The following is a 24,643-nucleotide window of genomic DNA, read 5'->3' as shown; positions in this document are numbered from 1 at the left end:
AGGGGTAGCACTTCTGCTGAAGGAAGAATTGTTGGAATGTGTGAAAGAGTGAAAGGAAGTAAGCCCCAGACCCAGAGTTGGGTTAGAATTAAAGTGGATTACAAGAAGTTAATGATTATTGCTTATGCACCTGAAATCAAGAGGACTGAGGAAAGGAGGGAAGTGTATTGGGAGGGGCTATATGGATAGTTTTGATGTGAGAGACCAGGTATTAGGGGTGGATGATTTTAATGCGAAAGTGGGTAATTTAGCAGTTGGTGATATAATCAAGGGGCATAGGGTATTCAATGATGTGAAAGGAAATGATAAACAGTTTTTGATTTTTTTTTTTTTTTTTTTTTTTTTTTTTTTTTTTGTCTCCCGCGTTTGCGAGGTAGCGCAAGGAAACAGACGAAAGAAATGGCCCAACCCACCCCCATACACATGTATATACATACGTCCACACACGCAAATATACATACCTACACAGCTTTCCATGGTTTACCCCAGACGCTTCACATGCCTTGATTCAATCCGGATACTGACAGCACGTCAACCCCGGTATACCACATCGCTCCAATTCACTCTATTCCTTGCCCTCCTTTCACCCTCCTGCATGTTCAGGCCCCGATCACACAAAATCTTTTTCACTCCATCTTTCCACCTCCAATTTGGTCTCCCTCTTCTCCTCGTTCCCTCCACCTCCGACACATATATCCTCTTGGTCAATCTTTCCTCACTCATTCTCTCCATGTGCCCAAATCATTTCAAAACACCCTCTTCTGCTCTCTCAACCACGCTCTTTTTATTTCCACACATCTCTCTTACCCTTACGTTACTTACTCGATCAAACCACCTCACACCACACATGTCCTCAAACATCTCATTTCCAGCACATTCATCCTCCTGCGCACAAGTTATATAGTGAAAAAGGACCAGTGATTTGGAAAGACTTAGTTTAAAGAAAGGGACATTCAAAAGTATTCATGTTGTAGGATGGTGTGAAAGCCCTTTGTAGAGAAGCAAATGCATGTGTAAAAGTGGATGGAAAGTTGAGCAAAAGTCTGTATACATGTGGTTGTAGGGCAGGGCTGTGTGATGTCACCTGTGGCTTTTTAACATAAATTTGGATGGAATGGTAAGAGAAATGGAAGTAAAACTAGGGAAAAGGAGTAAAGAGATGAATTGTGCTGGTGATGTATGGTGGTAAGCCTGTTAGCAGATTATACTGTGTTGTTTACTGAGAGTGGAGTTGGAAGATGTAAGTGTGCTTTATGATATATGTAAAGATAGGCAATTGAAGGTAAATATGAATAAAAGTAAAGTAATTGAGTTTGAAAGGAAATAAAGGCTGAAGAGTTTTATAGATATTGGGGGAGAAAGACTGGAAGAGGTGGCAGAATTTAATTATTTGCAAGCTATCTTGGGTAAGTTTGGTGATATGGAAAGAGATATAAAGGAAAAGACAGTATAGGGTAGAAAAGTCCTGGGATCCCTTAATAGAATAATGAAGGATAGATGTGTAAGTGAAGGAAAGCTTAAGGCACACAGCGTATTCTTCCCACCCCTGACATCTGTAGCTGAAACATGGAGGTGGGATGAGTCACCAAGGTCATGAATCCAGGCTGAGGAAGCGAGTTATTTGAGAGGAGCATGTGATATGTCTAGATGAAATTAAAAAAGTAGTTAGAGGATATATGAGAGATATGGTATGGCAGGAAATACATAGGAAATAGATTATGGAGTGGAAGAGTGGGTGAAATATGATACTGTGAGATGGTTTGGGCATGTGTAAAGAATGCAAAAAGGGTAGTTTACAAGGAGAGTGTATGATATGATTGAAGGGGCGACCCCTGTCATGTGGTTGACCTGGGGAAATTGAATGGAAAAGTACTGGAGGAACAGATATGGGGGAAGAATGTGTGGAATGATGTATGCAAGGGAGGCATGTAAGGACGAGGATAAGTGGAGACACTTTTGCTGTGGCCATTTCCTTGATTGGAGTTCCTAGAGGTAATGGGCTTCAGATAAATTGTAAGATATGGAAAGCCTGCATTATTTGATATTTCACTAATTGATGGATGTGCAAAAGAGAGACTTTTAGTTGGGTCTGTTGGTCTTTGAAAGTTTCCTATGAAAATTTTGTGCTTTGTTATTTTGTCAACTAAGAATGCTGAATTGTAATGTTAACTTTTTAGTGTCTTTAGTATTAGGGTATGCATCATAGAATTCACTTTATAAACATTTCAGAACCTATCCAGAAGAAATGCATTTTTCTGATGTTTTTCATGGACAGGATGCAGCTGTCAAGTTGAGGGAGAACGAATATGGCGACCATTACTTCTCTTTATTCCTCTTCGTCTTGGACTTTCTGAAATGAATCCTGTCTACTTTTCTGGCCTTAAGGTAATAAACAGGTAACAATTAATCATATGCTGGTTAATGATAGAACTTGTACATATCCATCTTTTTATTCATTAATGCCAATTGTATTCATATCCACTGCTCAGATTTTCTCATCTGTGGACAGAGTCCTAAAAGCATTTGAGAAAGATTTTGCTGTCTAGTGTTAAAACAGATCCACTCTCACAAAATGAGGTGAATTCATGAGGATTCACCCCCTTCAACCATCATAAAACATATGAGGCTGGTGTATGCTTTTTCACATGGACTTGACAGCCGTACAGTAATTTGCATAGGTCTTCATCATTGTGCAGAGATGAGGTGGTGGAGTGTAGGTTCCCACCATTATTCATTTTTACTTGCTTATTGGCACTGTATGGATGTCTTTGATGCTGGGTGGCAGTGTTTCCACTTTCATTTCTTACCTTTTATTCATAATTTTTCTATGACATTGATTTTAAGTGCTTTTGTTTTATCTTGAGAATTAGTATCAGTGTCACTGGCAATAGACTGTTGCTGTGGTTTGCCTTACAAACACTTGATTTGTTTGTCTTTTCATTTTATCTCCGTTTTGTAAAATGATATTAGATATTATAATTTTTCATAGATATGGTGTTGGCTTTGCATGGGTAATTTACAACCACAGTCCTCTCCCTAGAAACAAAATACTAAAAATGCCTTCATAAGAATTAGTCAAGTCCTAGGATTCTTTAAAGATATTTTATAGGTCCCCAGTATTGTCAGTACTTCCTTTGGGGAGAGAGAGGCTATTCCTGAGCCTACCTAATTGGCTTTTCCCCATTGAGGATTTTCTGGCTAATCTTGATATGTTTAGAACCTTGTGGACATAGAATGTCCACTCAAAATAAAAAAAGAAATACCTTGAACATGCTTGTGAATGAGGATGCTCATTCTATCTAGGACTCTACCCAGGGCAGTCCTGTAGAGAAAGGAAAGGTAGAGTCCCCTTTTTTGTATGTTGATTGAATCATATTTTCCCAGGTCTTGCTAAGTCAATTATGATTTAGAGACATTTAACTTATCTGTAGTTTAGTTCATCACCCTTCCATCACATCACTAAAGTTTACTTAAAGTTTTCAGATATTTTTGGCTTATGTGGATCCTCTTCTTCACTGACAGGGCATTTATTTAAACTGGAGCTCACTGGGACATGCTTTCATATAGCCTTTCATTTCATGTTGAGAAACTTTTATGCAGTCTCACATCTAAATAACTGTGCAGATGACAGGCTGTTTTTTCTTGATAAATGAGAGCAGTTTGAGCTGTTTTGTTCCTCACCCCTCTGTGACCTCTTTTCCCAGTGAGGCCATTCAAAAGGTTGTTGTAGGTAGATCTTGTAGAACCAACAATGAAGAATACATTTGTTATAACCCTGTCCCTTTAAAGGATATTGCAGGGAGGAGATAGCAACTTGGAGCTGTCTTACTCTTAGTCTTAGAGTTGATAGTTCTAGAGGGCTTTACCATTCCTTCCATGATTCTCTAAGAGTGAATAGCCTTATTGCATCTAAGGTCATTTCTGCTGGAGGCACATGTGCCTTTTCAAAGCAGCAGTTTTGATACCATCAAGTTGGGTCTTTATGCAGGTTCCACTCAACATATATAAAATGAGGTCTTGGGTGAAGTTGGAAATCTCATCCAACCTTTTCAAGAAAAAGTTCAGGACAGCCTTTGATTCAGGTTTTTTAGGAGTTCTTTACAGAGATAACAGGCAAGGATTTCAAAGAGCTTGCTGTGGACCAGTTTTTATTAACACTTTATGGTCCAGTTAAAAGGAAAGGGAATCAAACAGGAGAAGAATGATTTTGCATGTTCCTCTCCTTAATGCCCACATACTGAAATGGATTAAAGATGACCACTTTTCAAAGTGTCCAGCAGACCTTGCACTTGAATGGCAGTATAATCAGCCTAGACTTAATTCTAAAATGCTACATACATCATATGATTGTTTACACTCAGCAGTGACATACATCATATTAGACAAGACTTCTGTGCCACTGACTTAAATTGTGTGCCAAGTTTAGAATTCATAAATCATGTCATACTGTAGGCCTCCTCACATCATGCATGCTTCACACAGTCTTCTAGTGGCGTCTTTATCTTTATGGAGGACTCACCACATCACTGTTACCCCGTCTTAAAATCAACAAGAGCAATATTTGGGGAAGTTCAGTTATTCAGCCCTTTGCATTGACTTAGTAAGTTTGCAGGTCAAATATGTTATCTTCATGGGAAACAAATTCTTTCAACTGAAGCAGAGATCTTCCTAGAGCAATTGCTGGGAAAGCTTTTTGAATCCTTAGTGTGGTGGACTGATGTAGAGAGCCTCCCAAATACCGAGCTATTGAGTCCTCTAGCCACATGTCTGGTAGTTGGAGGGATGCCTTAAATCAAGGATATGGCTTCCAATCTTTGGTTGATCATTTAGGTGCAGGCCCTGGGACAGACACACAAAAGTCCTTTCTTAACAACAAAAGAAGTGCCATTGGTCCTTAGGCTTTTCATCTCTCAGAACATATTGAGTATTGGGTGCAAAATTCATTTCTGATGGACAGTGCTCTGGCTGTCTGCTGCTTGATGAACAAGGGTTCTTGCAATTTTCTGCCTTTCTTAAAGTTAGTGGAAAAGGTTCTCTCCCTGGCTCTGTCCAAAGGCCTACCTCTCTTAGCATCTTCTCTACAAGGATTATGCATTGTCTGGGCAGATGACTTACTGAGATTAAATATTGTGTCAACAGAAATGTGTATAGATAGGAAGGCTCTCAGCTGGTTGCTTTCATTAGGACTAGCACCGTGGGTCATTGGATTGGAAATTTCAGAACAAGATTTCTCTTTTATCTCCCCCTTGCATCTTCTAGGAAGAGTTCCTCTCAAAGTAGCAGGTTTTGGGAGTTTATGAATGCTGATAGCTTCAAAGTGGGACAAACACACTTGATGCCAGAGACTCCTTCACGTATGCTGTACTCCTTGATTGATCTCTCAGATTCTTCTAGACCACCACAGTTTTGCAGAACTCTGAACTGAAAGTCATGGATTTTCTCATACACTTCTACTGGCAAATACTTACTCAGAATTTACCTAGAATGAAACTGATAAATTTAGAATAGCCTCATTTTCATCCACTCTTGGAAGACTTCATCAAAAGAGCGTCATGTACTGTATGTCGGATTAGATCTCAGAGAGACATTTTGGACTTCACAACGATTATTAACATAACCATTTATTTGTGCACCCTATAATCTTGAAATTCATTTCAGCAAGGAAGATCTCTTCATGCATTGAAGAATAATTTTATACTTCATACTAGACTACATAATGTGAGAAAGGGAATGTCAACCTTAGACTCCCTCAGGACCTTTTTTTTTTTTTCTTCTTTTTTTTTGAGAAATTCAGGAAAAGGGTCTTTAGCACTTGCTTACTCCCTTTGTCAGATGTTACCTTTGTTTAGATGTTATGGTCTGCAGTGCATGGCTCTGAGGATTCCTTTGTCAGGGGAGAGAGATTCCAGTGTGCCTCCTAATCACCTGAGGCAGACTGCAAAGGAGCAAATTGCTATGTTGAGAACTGAAAAACCTTTTCTTTATGAAGCATTAACTTTCAAGCATTTATAATTGCCAAATGTCACTCCACATAGGATTACCTTATTGGTGTTGACCTGATTTGGAGACAGGCCATGGCGTTGACCTCACCTAACCTAATCTCCAGAGAAATGAGCTCAGTGGCCCACCTCCAATGAATGCATCAGTGTTGTTTCCTGTTCTAAATGGACAGCTTTTCCTTCCAGACCATTTTTGTGACCTAACTTTCCTTCCTCCTATATGTTTGGACAGCACTAAAGGAAGACAGTTAGGCAGTTGACTTGCTCTAGACCACAGATATATCTCTCTGGTCCTTGAAGTCTTGGTCATATAACTCAAGAATTAATTCATCTTTAGGGCACCTCCTCCATTTGTAAGTCCCCTGCATGACTCCTGATGTTTCATCTTCCTGGCAGTGTTTCCTTGCGATGTTTCATCTCTGAGGCCACTGAGCTCATTTCTCTGAAAATTAGGAGGTTAGGTGAGGGCACATGCTGTGACTTACCACCATGTCATCTCACTGTCTGTAAGGCAATACTTTGTGAAGTTACATTTGGTTGCTAAACATTTTTTTTCCTGGTTTTTCTTACCCTGTCCTGGTTTCCCTCCTCTTTTTTTTTTTTTGAACAACCTTATCTTTGCACCATCTATGGCCACTTTTAGTTAAACACCTGGAACCTGCCACTTTTGAATTCAGAGTAACTGAAAGTAAAGGGTTCAAAATCATCCTGATGGTGGTCACTGATTGGCAAGGTAATGGGCCTGAAACAAGTGTGGTGCTGCTGCTGCTGTGGCTGAGTGGTTTATAAAGGTTTAGGAAAGCCACTGCTTTCTCACTGAAAGTACTGAGACATTATGGAGAATCTCTCATGCCCATGTGAAAATGTTTAACATTTTTCAGAACTTACACATCTCATCATCCTCAACTACTCTACCCACTGAATCCTTGTGTTATTAGTATCTCTTTAACCAGCACTCTGCTTCTGATAGATTGTATGCAAATGTTTTTGATTTTTCTGTGCAATGTTCACATTTTTTTTCATTTTTTTTCTGCTCCTGCTTTCTTACTGTGCTTTACTCATTCCTCACTCTCTTCTGTGGATAAATTGTTTGTTGAGGAGGCTTAGAAATTCTTTGTCTAGTCCAAACTTAGTGTCAGTTTGTATTTTGAGGTCATTTTATTTGAGTTTGTATTTTGAGATCATTTAACTTGGATGTCTTTTTTTGTTAATGTTTTTGGTGTGGGTTGTGAATATCGTGTGTGTAATATGTGATGCCTACAGTGGTTGGTGTTTTGTTCTGTGGAAGCAGTTGTTCATTCAAGATGACTAGAGGCTGTGAGCTGGATTTGTGCCTGTATGGAGTTTTAAGAGTGACCGAAAATTTCTGGAGAGATGCAGACATTCTGGTCTGGGTAAGCCATTGCTCCAGTTGAGTAATGAAGTGTTGCATGTTTGTTCTTGTTACTTTAGTGTCAGGGTATTGTGATGTGATTGTATGGGCATCTGGATATGAAAGGGCCTTCATGTTGTGGTTTACTGGAGGTAATGGAACGTCATGGAAGAAGATATTGAAGGGGACTGTAGAAAGAACTGCTGCTAGGGGAACCCCATTGTGGAATTCAAGTGTTTTAGAGATGAAGCCATTGTGAGTGACTTCCATGGCAGGAAGATAGGTAACACATTTATAAATAAACAGTGTAGAGAAATGCTTCAGTATTCTGATTGTAATATTTTTCCAGTTAATATGTTAGTAACACATTTTCTTTCCTGATATTAAGTAACTTCCAACAGAAATGTTTCAAGATGCCACAGTCTCTAGGACTCTTAGGTGGGAAGCCCAACCATGCATCGTACTTTATTGGTTTTATGGGTAAGTTAGGAATATATACTTGTTAAAATATTTATGATCCTTAACTTGATGATGACATATCTACTAAGGAATGTGTATGTTGATGTTATTGTGTAAAACTTCTGTGGCAAATACAGTAGCTGTTTATCTTCTACTCAGTTATGGTTTTCAGTGGTTTTCATTTTAAGAAAATAAGTTCTCAGTGATACTCATGATAAAGATTTGATTTGATATTTGAAGAATTGTGTATATGTCTCTTTCATACCTACTTCTGTTTCTTACATTAGTGAGGTAGCATTAGGAACAGATGAAGAAAAGTTCTCATTCACTCACATCCATTCCCTGCTTGTCATGTGTGATGCACCATAACCAGAACCTCATCCCTAGTCAGACCCCAGAGACCTTTCCTTGTTTTTTCCTTGCTGCTTCATGTGCCCTGGTTCAGTTCATTGACAAGATGTCCCCCTATGTACCACATTGCTTCATTTCACCCTGTTCTGTGCATGCCTTACACCTTCCTGCATGTTCAGTATCTAAGCATTCAAAGCCTTATTCACTCCATCCTTGCATCTCCAGTTCATTCTATCTCTTTTTGTTCCCTCCATTTCTGACACATATACCCTCTTTGTTGTTGACTTTTCCTTGCTTGTTTTTCTCCATTTTTCCATACCATTTTAGTATGACCTCTTCAGCTCCTTTACCCAAACATACCTCTGCCTTACTCAAATATCTCTGATCACACCACATGTCCTCAGACATTTCATTTCTGATGCATTCACCCTCTTCCATGCATTCTCACCTGCAGACCATGCTTCGCATCCTTACAGCTCACTATCCTATCTAACATGCCCACATTTGCTGTTCTAGATACTGACCTCTCCATGTATCCCTTACTGCTTCTAAGACCTTTTCCCCTCTGCCATACTATGACTCACTTCAACTCCTATGGTTTCATTCATTTCCATGTCCTTACCCAGGCATCTAAAACTTATATACTTCCAAATTTTCTTCATTCAAACTTACACCCCAACTACTGTGTCTCTCTGTAGTGCTAAAGCTAATAATGCAGCTTTTATTCACATTTACTCCGGCTTTCTCCTTTTACACACTTTCCCAAATTCAAAAACCTATTTTTAATCTGTTTCTTACCTGAATCTGTCATCAACAAACAATAACTGATGCCTCCCACAGCCCCTCACCCCTGCCAGAATGTAGATCTGCTATACTTTCACCTACTTTTTTTTCTTTATCTTCAAACATACCAGCATTTGCCCTCCCAGGTAATGACCTCCCTTTCCACATTCCACTTGTTCCTTATTGCCTCTAGGACTCAGCTCCCATAGTCCATTCATTGCCATATTTGTTACCAGGTATCTAAGACACTTCTTTTCTCTCAAATTTCTCCATTCAAATGCACTTTCCACCTGTTTTTCCAGTGCTAAACCTAGTAACCATGATTTTGTTCACATTTATTCTCATCTTTCTTCATACACATGCACTCCCAAACTCAGAAAACAAGTATTGCAGTTTTTCATTTGAATCTGCCTCCAGCTCCATAGCCTCAGCAAAAAATAACTGACTCACCTCTCAAGCACCTCCACTCCTGCTAGACTGCATATCTATCCCTCTCACTAAAACCCTTGCATTGCCTTCTTTCACCATCCCATCTATCAACAGATTGAACACTTATGGTTAAATCACACACCCCTTAAGCAGACCCATCTTCATCTGGAACCACTGACCTTCTTCTATTGACAAAACTCCCTCTCGATGAATATGTAACACCTTCCACCAAGGATCTCTATCAGCCCCATCATATGTTTTCTCCAGATCGATAAATGCCACATACAGCTTTTGTGTCTCTAAGTATCCTTTGCCTCTCATGAAACCACATTCTTTTATCCCATTCTGATACTTTGTTCATGCCATCCCTCTCTCAATCACCACTCAACAAACTTATACATCTGTATTTCGAACATTATCCTTTATCAGCCCTGCTTTTATACAGTAGTGCTCTACAGGCATTCCCCCAATCATGGGGCACATGACCATGAGCCATATACACACTGAAAATCCTATCTAACCACCTAACAATGAAGTCATGCCCTTTCTTAAGAAGTTCAACTGCAATATCATTCTCCAGCTTATGCAGGGCTTTCACCATCTCAAATCTTTTCACCAAACCCCTTACCATGACTCACTTTGCTTACCCTCCTGACCCAAACACCTGCATTTGCCACCTTATCATCAAACATTCAACTGTCCTTCAAAGTACTTACTCCATCTCTTCTTCACCTCATTTCTGTTTGTTACCACTTCTTGTTTGCTCCCTTCGACACTGTTTCCATTTGTTTTAATGTTTTTCTCACATGGTTTTTCCTTCCAAAACATTTTTTAATTCATCCTGAGGTTTGCTGATACTTACTCACCCCAGCTCTCATTTGCTTCTTTTTCAAGCCTTGCACATTCCTCTTGATCTCCTGTACCTTTCCCTTGTACATCTAATCACTATAACTCCTTTCCTGTAAGTTACACCCATATACTTTACATTTCCTACTCATAAGCAACTTAATTTTGTCATCCCACCATTCACTACCCTTCTCACATGCACGTATGCTACACACTTCTTTTGTACATGTCAGCACTGCTTCCCTGCATGCCTCCCATTCCTCAGCTCCCAAGTTTTTCCATTCTACAGTCAATCTCTTTTTGTTTATTTTCATTCAAGACTTGTTTTGAAGCTCACTTACTTTCACCACCCTTTTCTCACCCATATCATTTCTTTTCTGAAAGCCTTTACAAGTCTTCACCCTTGACTACACAAAGTGATGATCAGATAGCCCACCAGCTGCCCCTCTAAGTACATTCACATTTCCAAGTGTGTCTCTTTTGCACCTTTATCAGTTTGTATATACTCTAGTAATGCCACGTATAATCTCTCCTGCTCACTTGTGTATACTTATATATGTCCCTCTTTTTAAGCCGGCTATTCCTAGTCACCAATTGTTTTTCAGCACACAACTCCACAAGCTGTTAAAGTATTTCATTTCCAACACATCCACCCTCCTTTGTCCTTTTCTTTAGTCTAAGGCCCATGCCTTGCATCCATACAACACTGTACCATCAAACATGACCATCTTTGCTTATATAGAAAGTGACCTCTTTTCCATATACTCCTCAGTGTTATCTGGACCTTAACCATCTCTCCCACCATATGACTTACTTCAGCTTCCATGGCTCCATTCTCTGCCATATCTGTTTACAGATATCCAAATCACTCCATTCAAGCTCACACTTCAACCAGCCTGTCTCACCTCCATACTAAATTTGATAACATTACATTTATTCACACTAATCATTAATTTCCTCCTTTCATGCACTTTCATTGACAAAGACATCAGCTTTTGCAATTTCTTGCTTGATTTTGCCACCAGAGCCACATGATCAGCAAACAGCAGCTGACTCATATCCAAGAGTCCCCCACATCCAGCAGAGAGCAGACCACCTCTCTCCAACAGTCATGCAGTCACCTCCTTCACCACCCCATCCATAAACAGATGAAACAGCTGTGATGACATCAAACACCCTTGATACAAAACCACCTTCACAAGGAACCAGGAACCTTCCTCTCTTCCAGCTTACACATTCCCTGTTCTGCTTCTAATAGTTTTCCTCCATACCATGTAGTAGTAACACTTTCCATGCTGCCTCTCACTCAATCCTATCATACATCCTTACCAGATCCATAAATACCACATATAAATCCATCTGTTTTTCTAAGTATTTCTCATACAGCTTCTTCAAAGCAAGCTCCTGATCCACACATACTCTTCTCCTAAAACCACATTGTTCCTCCCTAATCTGATGCTCTGTGCATGCCATCACCCTGTCAGTCACCACTTTCTTATATAAGTCATTTGGTATACTCAACAAACTTTTTTTTTTTTTTTTTTTTTTTTTTTTTATACTTTGTCGCTGTCTCCCGCGTTTGCGAGGTAGCGCAAGGAAACAGACGAAAGAAATGGCCCAACCCTCCCCATACACATGTACATACACACGTCCACACACGCAAATATACATACCTACACAGCTTTCCATGGTTTACCCCGGACGCTTCACATGCCTTGATTCAATCCACTGACAGCACGTCAACCCCTGTATACCACATCGCTCCAATTCACTCTATTCCTTGCCCTCCTTTCACCCTCCTGCATGTTCAGGCCCCGATCACACAAAATCCTCTTCACTCCATCTTTCCACCTCCAATTTGGTCTCCCTCTTCTCCTCGTTCCCTCCACCTCCGACACATATATCCTCTTGGTCAATCTTTCCTCACTCATTCTCTCCATGTGCCCAAACCATTTCAAAACACCCTCTTCTGCTCTCTCAACCACGCTCTTTTTATTTCCACACATCTCTCTCACCCTTACGTTACTTACTCGATCAAACCACCTCACACCACACATTGTCCTCAAACATCTCATTTCCAGCACATCCATCCTCCTGCGCACAACTCTATCCATAGCCCACGCCTCGCAACCATACAACATTGTTGGAACTACTATTCCTTCAAACATACCCATTTTTGCTTTCCGGGATAATGTTCTCGACTTCCACACATTTTTCAAGGCTCCCAAAATTTTCGCCCCCTCCCCCACCCTATGATCCACTTCCGCTTCCATGGTTCCATCCGCTGACAGATCCACTCCCAGATATCTAAAACACTTCACTTCCTCCAGTTTTTCTCCATTCAAACTCACCTCCCAATTGACTTGACCCTCAACCCTACTGTACCTAATAACCTTGCTCTTATTCACATTTACTCTTAACTTTCTTCTTCCACACACTTTACCAAACTCCGTCACCAGCTTCTGCAGTTTCTCACATGAATCCGCCACCAGCGCTGTATCATCAGCGAACAACAACTGACTCACTTCCCAAGCTCTCTCATCCCCAACAGACTTCATACTTGCCCCTCTTTCCAAGACTCTTGCATTTACCTCCCTAACAACCCCATCCATAAACAAATTAAACAACCATGGAGACATCACACACCCCTGCCGCAAACCTACATTCACTGAGAACCAATCACTTTCCTCTCTTCCTACACGTACACATGCCTTACATCCTCGATAAAAACTTTTCACTGCTTCTATCAACTTGCCTCCCACACCATATATTCTTAATACCTTCCACAGAGCATCTCTATCAACTCTATCATATGCCTTCTCCAGATCCATAAATGCTACATACAAATCCATTTGCTTTTCTAAGTATTTCTCACATACATTCTTCAAAGCAAACTTATACTTCAATAATTAGAACAGTCACTTTTGCTCCCCTTGCCTTTATACAGTGGCACTATGCAAGCAAACTGCCATTCCTCAGGCACTTGACCATGAGCCATATGTACAATGAAAATCCTAACTAACTATTCATTATCACAGTCACTCCCTTTCTTAAATTCAACTGCAGTCTCATCCACTCTTTCCACCTTGCCAAATATTGTAGCATGACTCTCATTTCATGTATCTCCATGTACACTTTAAACAGTCCTTCAGAATACTTCATCACTTTGCTTCATATCTTTCTGTAATCACTTTCTACATCTGACCTCTTCACTGATGCTTGAGTTTGTTTTTTTGACCTTCTAATATTATTAATTGCCTTCCAAAATATTTTCTTATTCTGCCTGAAGTTTGTGATACTGACTTGCTCCAACTCCCATTTCCTCTCTTTATCAGGCCTTCTACCTTCCTCTTGAACTCTTGCATCTTATCCTTGTACATCTGTGTGTCATTTGCGTTCATTCTCTTCAAATAACACCATGCACCTCTCTTTTCCCTTACATTAGCATCTTAACTTCCGTATTCCACCACTTTCTTTTTCAGTTGTGGATCCAAACTTTCAATAGTTTTGACAATATTACAGGTGATGAGCTGGTGTACCTTGATCCCCATACAACACAGGAGGCTGGAAGTATAGGCAAAAAACTTACTGAGGAGGAAGTTGAGTTAGACAAATCTTACCATTGCTCATATGCACATCGTATGCCCTTTGACCATTTGGATCCATCACTTGCTTTGGTAAGTACAGGTTGAGCTTCAGGAGAGATTTTTTTCTCCAAATAATGATAACATTTGAGGGTATTTTAGAATGAGACCAAAACTCACAAAGATATGTAGATATTGTTCTTTTAATTGCATATGCAGGCTCTCCTCTCCTCATAAAGAAATTGGTATATAAGTGCTAAAGTAACACTTGTTTTTGCCATGCATTCAGTATTGGTTGCAGGTATATGGTGAATGATGCACTTTTTGTGAATTAGAAGAACCAAATAGTAGTGATCTTAACACGTTTGACTATACTTCTTAGAAAAGTGATTAGTCAGAGTTGTTTAACAACGTCCATGTTGATTACAGTTGCTTGCATTTTTGTGCCACCTAGATGGTCTTCATAAAAAACATTGTGGGAATATCTCTCATTTGTTAGGTTGTGAGAGATGCCAAGGATTCCTTCAGAGCTACATAGTAAACAGTGGAGGTTGCTGGAAAATTCTTCACTTCTCATTTAGCAAGAGAGTCTGTGTAGAAGTTGCTTGTAGTAACAGTCATACACATAGTTCATGAAACTTAATAGTTGTTGTTAAGAAAGTGTGCTTAAAATTTCTGAAGTTTGTAGCATATGTATGGGACCAGATTGGGTGTAATCCCTGACGAATAGAATCCTTCACATGGTATTGAATGCTCCTAGACTTGCAAGGAACTTTTTGAAAACTGCTTTATGTGAAAGGTTCATGCATGTGTGCACTTATCGTGCTCTGTTATAACATCAATGAAGTTAGTCATGATAGATGGATAAATAGTTAAATGAATGAAAAATGAAGGATTTTCATATTGCTTTTCCTCCATCCTTTTCTTCATGTATGTGACTGGAGGAACCACATGTGCATCAAAATTTTGCAGGTCATAACAAGATATGTTTAACTTTCTTTACAGTGTTTTTATTGTGGCTCAGAAAAGGAATTTGATGATTTGTGTAATCGGATGAGGCAAGACCTCATAGATGCTGAGAAAACCCCACTCTTTGAACTTGTTTCAACTAGACCTGATTACATGAAGGATGACTCATCTTTTGAGGGAGCTTCTGGGATAAGTATGATTAATTATATTTATGTTTGGAATAATGTATCTGCTGTTAAGTTTATCTTAAAATCAGTAGTATGAGGAATTTCATTATCTCACATTAGAATTAATTTGCATCAGGGAACAATTTGTTGATAGGGTTCTGATAGCAAAATATTGAAAATGACTTTTGTCCATTGTGATTCACTGCTGATTCATGTGTATGTTTTGTAGAAATTTATTTGAGCTTGTTGAGGTTCAGCAAGCTGTTATGATTATTTCTTAAAGGGTTTAGTAACAGAACATTGAATATTCCTTTCTTATGATTCACATATAAGTTTTGCTCAGCCCATGTTATTTGTTGAGGTTTAGAGAGCTTTTACAAAGCATTTTGATAAAACACCTGTAAGGCAGCACCTTCAACAGTCAGCTCAAAGTTTTTAAAAGAATAATTACAGTTGTCTCAGAAAAAATGGGCAACTTCCATGACCCATCCCTTTCCTGCCCTGTGCTTTGCAATTCTCTCAAGTATAACTAGTGATATGGAAAACAAAGACTTATTCCATTGTCATGTAGTGTTGGCTAATAAACTATGTACTTTAACCATGTTTAACCAGTATCTGGCTGTTAGTATTAGTTCTTAATCCAAAAAAATGACTATTCTTAACTGAGCTTTATATTTGTATTTGATTGGTCAGACTGTGCATTGATTTAGTGGTTCACATTTTTTTCTTATGCTTTTTTTTTCTTCCTTATATAATAATGAAAATAATACACAGTATATTGTTTAGCATTTTATTTCTTTAGTTAATTTTTAGTATGGAAGTGCTATGTGGACAGACTAGGGAATTCATTTCCTTACATTAGGCATATCCCAGATGTTCTGCTTATATGAGGCTGATACTAAATTGTATCTTTTTAAGACCTCAGTTTGGTTGAGAGGTTTATTTCTCAGTGGGACTGTCCTCCAGTTGGTTCCTTCCATAAGTTTATATTTTTTTTTTATACTAAATCTGGTGTGATAGTTCAACATATTCTTCATTCATGATCATCATGTAACCTTGTGCCATTGGTAAGGGAGATGAAAGTGGACCTCAAGGCCAAATGTTCTCACGTTAATGTGGATGTCTGCCCATGAGAAATCCACATGATCTCCTATAGGTCTCTTGTAGGACTATTCCTAATGGACCTTGAGTGGAACTTTGTATATAGTGCACAGAAATGTGGTTCACATTGTGCCAGGTGTAACATATCCTTGGATAAGTTGCCCTGTACATCCTTTTAGTGAAGCTTTTGTTGTATACAGCACATAGCATCTAAGGCTCTATTGAATAACTTACCCAGGAACAGGTTCAGAAGAGATTGTTTGTATGCAGGACTCTACAGATTTTGCATAGTATTGTTGGCCGAAATGATCCTTAGAGAACTTTCCCCTAATTGATATGGAATTTCGAGGGATTTGGTTGTATACAGTACACAGAATCCTCTTTTGCATTGTTGACCAGGTGTCACAGATCCTTGTTTACTGGTGGCATATGATGAAAAAAGTTTCAGAGGTAAATTAAACTGTCTGATTCATTTGTCTGCTAGAGCTGATGTATGAATAGTAATGAATTTAGTATTTCTTAGATTGATTTTTTCAATAAAAGAGAAGTAAAATGCAGTTAAACTTACCATTTAAGTTTAACAGGAGTCTTCTTGGCTATAGAGCAACAGCATCATTTGCTGTGGCATTATTCTTAGGAGGTTCATTAACCCTTAAGGTTAAGGGGGAGCAGTTGACTTCATATGAGAATCAGTTCTTGAAATGGCTGCTTATACCCCAAAACAAAATGTACTGCCATTACTACTTGTTAGTAACATCCTACAAATTGTGTCCAGAATTTACAATCGAAACTTTCCATATTTCGGAAAGTGTATGTGGAGATGTCAAGGAAGCATGCATTAGATTTCTGCCTTCATGTTGAGTATTAACTTCTTAGAGTGCTACTTTTACACGATGATGGATATTTTTGATGTAAAACTGTTAGGATTCATCATTGTTTGTGTCTGAAAGTACCCGAGTACCACACACACCAGGCGATGGTGCAGCACAAGTTAAAGAGCATGCAGCACTTGTGAATGGTGACATAACTGGTTGTCTCTCATTTTGACTAGAAAATGATATTATAGTTAATCAGAACAGACTTCAGAAGATCTCTTCTTTAAATGTTTTGAAACTTTACCTCCAATGTGCATAAATGAAATATTCTTGTTGTCTCTCTGATGGGTTGGTGATTCTTTTTCAGTTGAAAGGAGGCCTAAACGTTTTGTTTTTCTTGACTGAAAATTTCTAGCTTAAGTTTCTATACAGTTCAGAACGAAGAAGCTTTCTATGACATCTTTTTTAATCTTAAAGTCCAGGATTCAAAAGAATTCCATAACTCTTTTGATGTACAGTACATTTATTTTGACCTCACTTAGTACACAAAAACTAATAGATAATTTTTATTTTTATGAAAAGGTAAACAAAAATATTAGACCATAAGAGATTTTTTCTTAGAACTTTCTCCAAATAATGACCACTTTATGACTTTTTAGGTAATCACTCTGTTTTTCTGTTAGCAGTCTTTGTACTGATGTCTCTGGAGATTTCTTTGATTACCTCCCTCCATGAGGGTAGATGTGGTTTGATATCTTTTCAATGGGCCACATCTTCACTCTGTACTTGGTTAGGTTGAAGTTTTACAACAATGAACCTGATCAGTATCAGGTTTGGAGCAGTTATGCTTTGATAATTAAATTACAATTACAACTACCTTCCATTTTTGATTACAATTGTAATTACAAATTCATTTGGAAAGAGCACTTACAATTTCCACAAAACAAAATGAATTATGGTTACAATTATAATTACAATTTCTGTAAATTTTACATCCTTCTTCAACTATCTAAACTTGTTTATGGTGAAATATGGCAAGTTGGCTGGAATGGATGGTATTGAACACCATCTCTAGTACCTCTCCTAATATCTTACTTCTTTTTAGGACACAGTTGTCTAATGATGTTCTTACTAGTCCCTTTTTCATATCTTACTAAAACCTCCACTCATGATTCTGGTTCATATGAAGCAGTTAGGGGTAACCACAGGAAGGCCTGTGGGGGTCTGGTTGTAGATAGGAGGCTTTGGTTTCAGTGCATTATACAAGACAACTAGAGTGGATGTGAGTGAATGAAGCTATTTACTTTGTTGGTTCTTGGTGCTACCTCGCTGATGTGAGAAAAGGTGAACATGTGTGGAAAATCCCTATGTTGAAATCTGTGGTCCATTGGGCCCACAGTAATGGATTAAGTGCTTGTTTGAGAGTTAGAAGTCTTTTAGTTTTTTCTTTTGAGTAATATTATGTAGTGTTAGCATACTGGGACGTACTTAAATTTCAGCATTTCTTACAAATTGAAATATATTTTCAGAAATTATCAGTACTGAATAAGCAGTCCCATGGCATTATCCAAAAAGGATCAGTTGCATTTATCTGTTCTAAAATATCTCTATAGTCCAGAAATATCCTGTGTTACAGATAATTCCAAAAAACTGAGGCCTCATGCTTTATTTTCTTGGGCTTTAGGTCCATAAAAGTTTCACTTTCGACCATGGCATAGGAAGGGAAAAGATGGGACATGATAGGGTTACAGCACTCATGTACAGAGCAGCAGGTCACTCTAAAGACCAGACACAGTCACAACTCTTTGCGTTGGGAATATCTGGGTCAGGAAGGTTGCTCTAACTAATATTCAGTAACTATTGGATTAGCAGTTCGGACCTCACCACAACACACTAGATTAGGAACATGTCCTTTGAATAGATATTATTCTATGTGCTTTATAGGGTTCTAAAGATTAATTACTTTTCAATGAATTCTACTGTTTGTCTTGTAACATTCAGAGAGAAGATTAAAGCAAAGAAGCTCAGCCTTCAGGTATTCATCATAATTTGATTTAATATTCATTTCAGATATGGAGTTTGAAGATCAGCACCTAGAATCAGATGATGATGAAGAGTTTGAAGTTCTCCAGTGAAATAAAGCAGTAAAGAATTAGATGGTAATATTTATTGATTTCCGCTTTATTCAGCATGTCATTGCTTTGATCAAAGTGCAGTAACTCTGTTGGTTTGGCATCTGGAGTTTATAAATCACTGTACAAGATAATCTTTATTCATTTGTATGTGGTCTACCTGACTGAAGTACATTAAACATATACCCACAAGATGGATATTACTGCAGTCATGTTGATTAAAATTACCATATCTGTCGAATATATGGGAGCCTTAGAGTACCACCAGTCTTTTATTTTTAAATAATGTCTAATACTTTGGGAGAGAGGATCAAGAATGCTACCCAGGTTTCTCCTGTGTGTCATATGAGGCAACTAGCAGGTTTGGGAAGCTAGAGATCCTCCTATCTTGTATTATTACTTTCTGAAATCAGGAACAGAAAAACTATTCAAGGTAGAATTTGTTCTCAAAGGCTCAAACTGGGGTGTTTGTGTGAGCATGGTTGTAACCAGAATGAAAAGAAGGGTGCATTATTTGATGAGAGAAACTTGGATGTTTTTTGCTCTGAGTGAAACATAGATGAAAGGGAAAGATGTAGAATTGTTCAGTAGTATTCATGAGGTGAAGTTCAGGGTTAGTGAGAAGACAAATGAGGGAAAGGGTAGTGAAATAGAGAATGAGCTATAGGACCATGTTAAAGAGTGAAATCAAGATTGATACAGGTTAGAACGAGAGTAGACTGCTATGCATCTGGTAGTGAGAGGAGTGCAGGGCTGGATTCTGTAAGGACACTCCTGGTGTTACTCAGGACTACTTTGTAAAGGCCCCTGCAGTCCAAGGCTGTGCAGCCTACATTAGCTGGGAAATGTGAATTTCTATAGAATCTATAGCCCCAGAGATACAGCCTTGCTAAAGGTGACTTTTCACTCATGGTGTAACTTTATACAGGTGGTGACCAGATACATACACACACTAACACACACACATCAGATTGGGGAAGAGCAGTGTGGTTTCAGAAGTGGTAGAGGATGTGTGGATCAAGTGTTTGTTTTGAAGAATGTGTGAGAAATACTTAGAAAAACAGATGGATTTGTATGTAGCATTTATGGATCTGGAGAAGGCATACTGTGGGGTTTATGGAGATGCTTTGTGGAAGGTCGTAAGAGTATATGGTGTGGAAGGTAAGTTGCTAGAAGCTGTGAAAAGTTTTTACCAAGGAAGAGAGGAGAGTGATTTGTTCCCAGTGAAGGTCGGTTTGTGGCAGGGGTGTGTGATGTCTCCATGGTTGTTTAATTCGTTTATGGATGGGATGGTTCGGGAGGTAAATGCTAGAGTTTTGGAGAGAGGGGCAAATATGCAGTCTGTTGGGGGTAACAGGGCCTGGGAAGTGAGTCAGTTGTTGTTTGCCGATGATACAGGTCTAGTGGCTGCTGCAGAAGTTGGTGACTGAGTTTGGAAAAGTATGGGAAAGGAGAAAGTTGAGAGTACATGTGAATAAGAGCAAGGTTATTAGGTTCAGTAGGATTGAGGGACAAGTTGATTGGGATGTAAGTCTGAATGGAGAAAAATGTCTTATCAGTATCTGTTAAATTTGTCATCCATGTTCTTTTTTGCCCAACATTCAGCAGCAGACTAGGCCAACACAAAAGTCATAGTATAACCTTGTGTGTAAGTTATATAACTTTTGAATTCTAATTTATCATATAGTTTTTCATGTATCATGCTAGACTGTGACACATTTTTGTAACACACATCCACCTAAAAGAGCCCACTACACTGCAGTTACACCAGGGCTGCTCTGTACCAGTAATGGCACCCCAAGAACACAAACCCAACCTTTGTCAGTAAGGACACATTTGAGAATAGGCTGTCACTGATAATAGCCCATTCCAAGCTTAGTCTTTGCTGATCTTTACAGACACACTTGATAGACTTTACAGACCGTGCCCACCATTTGAGCCTTAAATAGCGGTATTCTTTCTCCTTTCTGAAAACTTTTTCCTTACAAAATATATCAATATGATACTGTTAAAGTTGATACTCAAAACATTGATATACAATCCTCTTTGTTGGTGTGGATCTGAAAGACTTTTCCTTACAAATGATATTGATATTACACTGTTAAAGTAAATAGACAAAGCATGAATATATGATCCTCTTTGTTGGTGTGGGAGGATGTTGATTGGATAGAAGGCATATGTTGGTAGCATGGATGCTCATGTTTATAAGTATGTAATAGCAGGTTTTTCTCTAGGAATAATTTTATTCTTTTTACATTCTCTTTATACATTCTGATTTTTTTATGATTTCACACTAAACACTTTTTTTACATGATTAGTGGTTGGCATTGGTAACTCAAGGATGAGCCTATTCAATGAATGTTTCTTTCCCTACACTTCAGAGCTTTAGAACACTCGACCCTCTCATGTCTTTCCCAGTAACTATGACCTGGCACTTTTTAAAAGACAAGTATATCACTTTCTCCAAAATCTTTGAATATTTGTTCTTGTCTCTTCATTTTCCCATTCAATGACCTCTCTGTGTTTCAGTGTAGACTTGGCCTTGGTTTGGACTTTTGTTCATTATTGGAGCCTGCAGTGTTAAAAAAGGAAAAAAAAATTGTGTTAATGTTTCTTTACCTAGACAGAACTTTAGTTTCATTGGTAAATGAACAAAGTACTTTCTCTGGACCAAATATATAAACGCTTCTGCCACAGGAATTTTATTTTATTTTGAAACTATCTTCATTATTGAGTATGTACAATACATCTGGCATCACTTTCTTATGTACTCATATCATGTACATGTACTTTCTTTGACATGTTCTAGTTGACTGAGGTGCATGGTTTTACCAGCTGTTGTGGTAGGCTGCTTGTGACATTTTTAGTTAAGTGTTGGAAGCAAATATCAGTTGTAATTTTGATTAGAGAGAGGAGGCTTAGAAATCAGATAGTTTTGATATTTTCAACACTGACCAGAAATGTCATAGTGTTTATCTGCATCTTACAATGAATCAGATCCTTGATCCAGACACTTGATAGTTTTTCCATGTTTTTATTACATCAGCTTTGTGGTTGAGTCATTTTCATAGTACTTTGTATTGTATTTCAAGGCAAGTGCTTTTTCCCCACAGAGGGCATAGCAAGTCATAACACTTTTGAAATCTGAGTAATTTATTCACTTTAGATTGCCCAAACGTTTCCAGTTTCTAATTTAAAATGGATGATGTACGGCTTTTCTTTGCACCTCTGTTATCACTAATACTTAACACTGTTTTCTCCTGTTCATGACTGTTGCTGTAGTTAAAACATTAAAAACTCATATATCTTTCCAAAGTAGACATCATAAAATGATCTGTATAGGCACAGCTGGAACATGACAGACATAGAACTAGCTTTTTCTATTTGTTTTGCTATGTGCCCATCCTCTTATTCCCTCTGTCCATTGACTTAATCAAAATACGTTGATGTGAATTGTATTTCTTGTATGTGTTATTATTACCACAATACAGTTGATTTATAAGTGAAACAAAACAGTAACAATACAAAGCAAGCATGTAAACACACCAGAAAGTCTGCTTAGGTACAAGACCTCCAGGATGTCCACTTAGTTTACCAACAGTAGAAAGCAAGATACACACATTCTCTTACAATGGTCACCACTGCTCTCATTCAGCTTCCTCCTCCACTTCTCTTACCTCCTTCCCACCCACTTTTTTCACACCTGCTGCTTGACATAAATTTCTATTTTACTTTTTTAAATGTTCTATTTTTACTGTACTAGAGTTATTTTACTGTTAAATCAGTAGAGTGATAGTGCAAAACAGTCATTTTTTCATACCTGAAAGTCAACTCAGTACCAGGACAAAAATGTAGGGGGTTTAGAGATTTGAAATTCCATTATAACATTTTCTGAAAAATCAATTGGTTCACTAATCTATAAATCAGTGTTGGAATTTCAAGAAATGATGTCATTATGCAGGGGATACCTGCATTTCAGTTTGCCTGACTTAGTTGGTGTGTGCTCTTCATTAGCAATATTTTTATGTAAGTGATGTTTTCCTAAAATTTTTTGCACAGCACCATTGATGGTCTTTAATGGAAGTAATGAAAATCGTCTTAGGAGATGATGTAAAGTCAGAGATTTTGGATACACCTGCGGTTCTAAGATAGTTAATAACATTTGTAAAAGTTTACTGGTTTGACATTCTGTGCTTTGCAGCTAACACTTCAGTCCAGAATACTACCCCCTGACGTATGGAATAATTAAGTTCTGTGGGAGAGAACTTTAGGTGAAAAAACACAAGAGAATGCCATCCCAACCATTTATTCTTCAGTTTTCCATGTACCAGATCAGTGGTTACACTCAAAGGCAGTGATAAAAACAGATGTCATAATTTGGTTTTGCACATAGTGTTATTTGATAGCTATTGTTAAATTTAATTCATCATTTAATGCTTTCATTTTTAATCTTTTGAACATTTATGCATTGTTTACAAGGAATAGAGTTTAAATGTTTAAAAAAAGCAAAAAATTGATGAAGTACAAATAATACAGCCACTGAATATTATTTTATGAATCATTATTTCAAGTATGTCATTTTGATTTTGTTGAAATGTTTTGATTTGATTTTGTATAGAATGTTGATTTTGAGGGAGGGATTTTGAATTCATTTGATTTACCAGTCTGTGTTATCCGAATCTTCAGGTTCCTCCAAGATGATCCAATGAATCCACCTTCTAGATCTTCCCCATAGGTAGATGATCTGTCCATAATTTCCAAGTTCATTTCATTGTTGTTGATTAGTACTGTTATTGCTAGCTAGTAGTGTATCACTGCAATACTGTCACAGGTTCAAAGGTTATTTTGACTAGCAGTAGTCATGAAGCTCAATTAGATTTCTCAGGACAGGTGAAAAGTCAGATTATTATGTGATTAATTTTGCCACGATATCTGATTGTATATCTTTTAAATGAAAATTATCCCAGTTTAAGTGTTTATTAGTAAAGCTAGAGGTATCCTTTAAAACTCTGAAGATGTTCATTCCAGATTGAATTAGTCAAGGAGGGCTTTTTTTCTTTATGGTATATGCAGCTGAGGTACTGATGTCATTTCAGGGGAGAAGATGGGATTGTTTGTGTAGGACCAAGTTTTTGTATAAATCATTGTGACTTGTAGTACACATTTAGACATGTAACCTAAGTCCTGAATTGGTCACTTTGAGTTATTAACCCTTTCAGTGCAGTAGGGACACTCTGTGAGAGGTGTATTCTCAAGTATCAAAATAAAATATTTCTTCCTGAGTTTGTTATTATGATCAAATAGAATGTAATTTTTTTCAATAGAATGATACACAACATAAGCTTGAGACATTGCTTATGTCTCGTATGCACTATTTGATATATGCTGGTCCATTGCCAGACATATGAGGTACTCCAGTATTTTCAGGAACGTAAAGTGAGATCTTTAGTACTTTTGTACGTGTTTTTGTCACAAAAATTATAATTACTTTGGGGTTTCATCACTAATATCTGTTATGTAAGAGTTACAGAGTTTCAAAAATTATAACACAATGTTAAGGCACAGATTGTGTACATACTTCTTTCCCTATACATTGCCCAGTGAGTGGAAAAATTTAGGCTGTAGCATCTAGTAAC

The 24,643-nt window shown here is 38.0% G+C and overlaps 1 protein-coding gene across 5 annotated transcripts in view; it reads left to right on the top strand.

Annotated features, from left to right (window-relative positions):
* Atg4a (Autophagy-related 4a) overlaps positions 1–24,289 on the top strand; it is a 53,018-nt gene extending 28,729 nt beyond the window's left edge. For 4 of the 5 annotated variants that reach the window (XM_071681584.1, XM_071681587.1, XM_071681586.1 and 1 more), the window contains 6 exons: positions 2,276–2,385; positions 7,773–7,851; positions 13,762–13,916; positions 14,829–14,985; positions 18,946–19,034; positions 23,209–24,289. In XM_071681584.1, the coding sequence (XP_071537685.1) occupies positions 2,276–2,385; positions 7,773–7,851; positions 13,762–13,916; positions 14,829–14,985; positions 18,946–19,010 (566 nt within the window). In that variant the 3' untranslated portion in view covers positions 19,011–19,034; positions 23,209–24,289. The remainder of the gene's footprint in view (positions 1–2,275; positions 2,386–7,772; positions 7,852–13,761; positions 13,917–14,828; positions 14,986–18,945; positions 19,035–23,208) is intronic. The other variant, XM_071681585.1, reaches the window with a different exon arrangement.
* Positions 24,290–24,643: the final 354 nt, after the last annotated feature.

Source organism: Panulirus ornatus, chromosome 33 (genome assembly GCF_036320965.1).
Source record: "Panulirus ornatus isolate Po-2019 chromosome 33, ASM3632096v1, whole genome shotgun sequence".
In the NCBI taxonomy this organism is placed as follows: Eukaryota; Metazoa; Arthropoda; class Malacostraca; order Decapoda; family Palinuridae; genus Panulirus; species Panulirus ornatus.
This window is presented reverse-complemented; position numbering and strand designations above follow the sequence as displayed.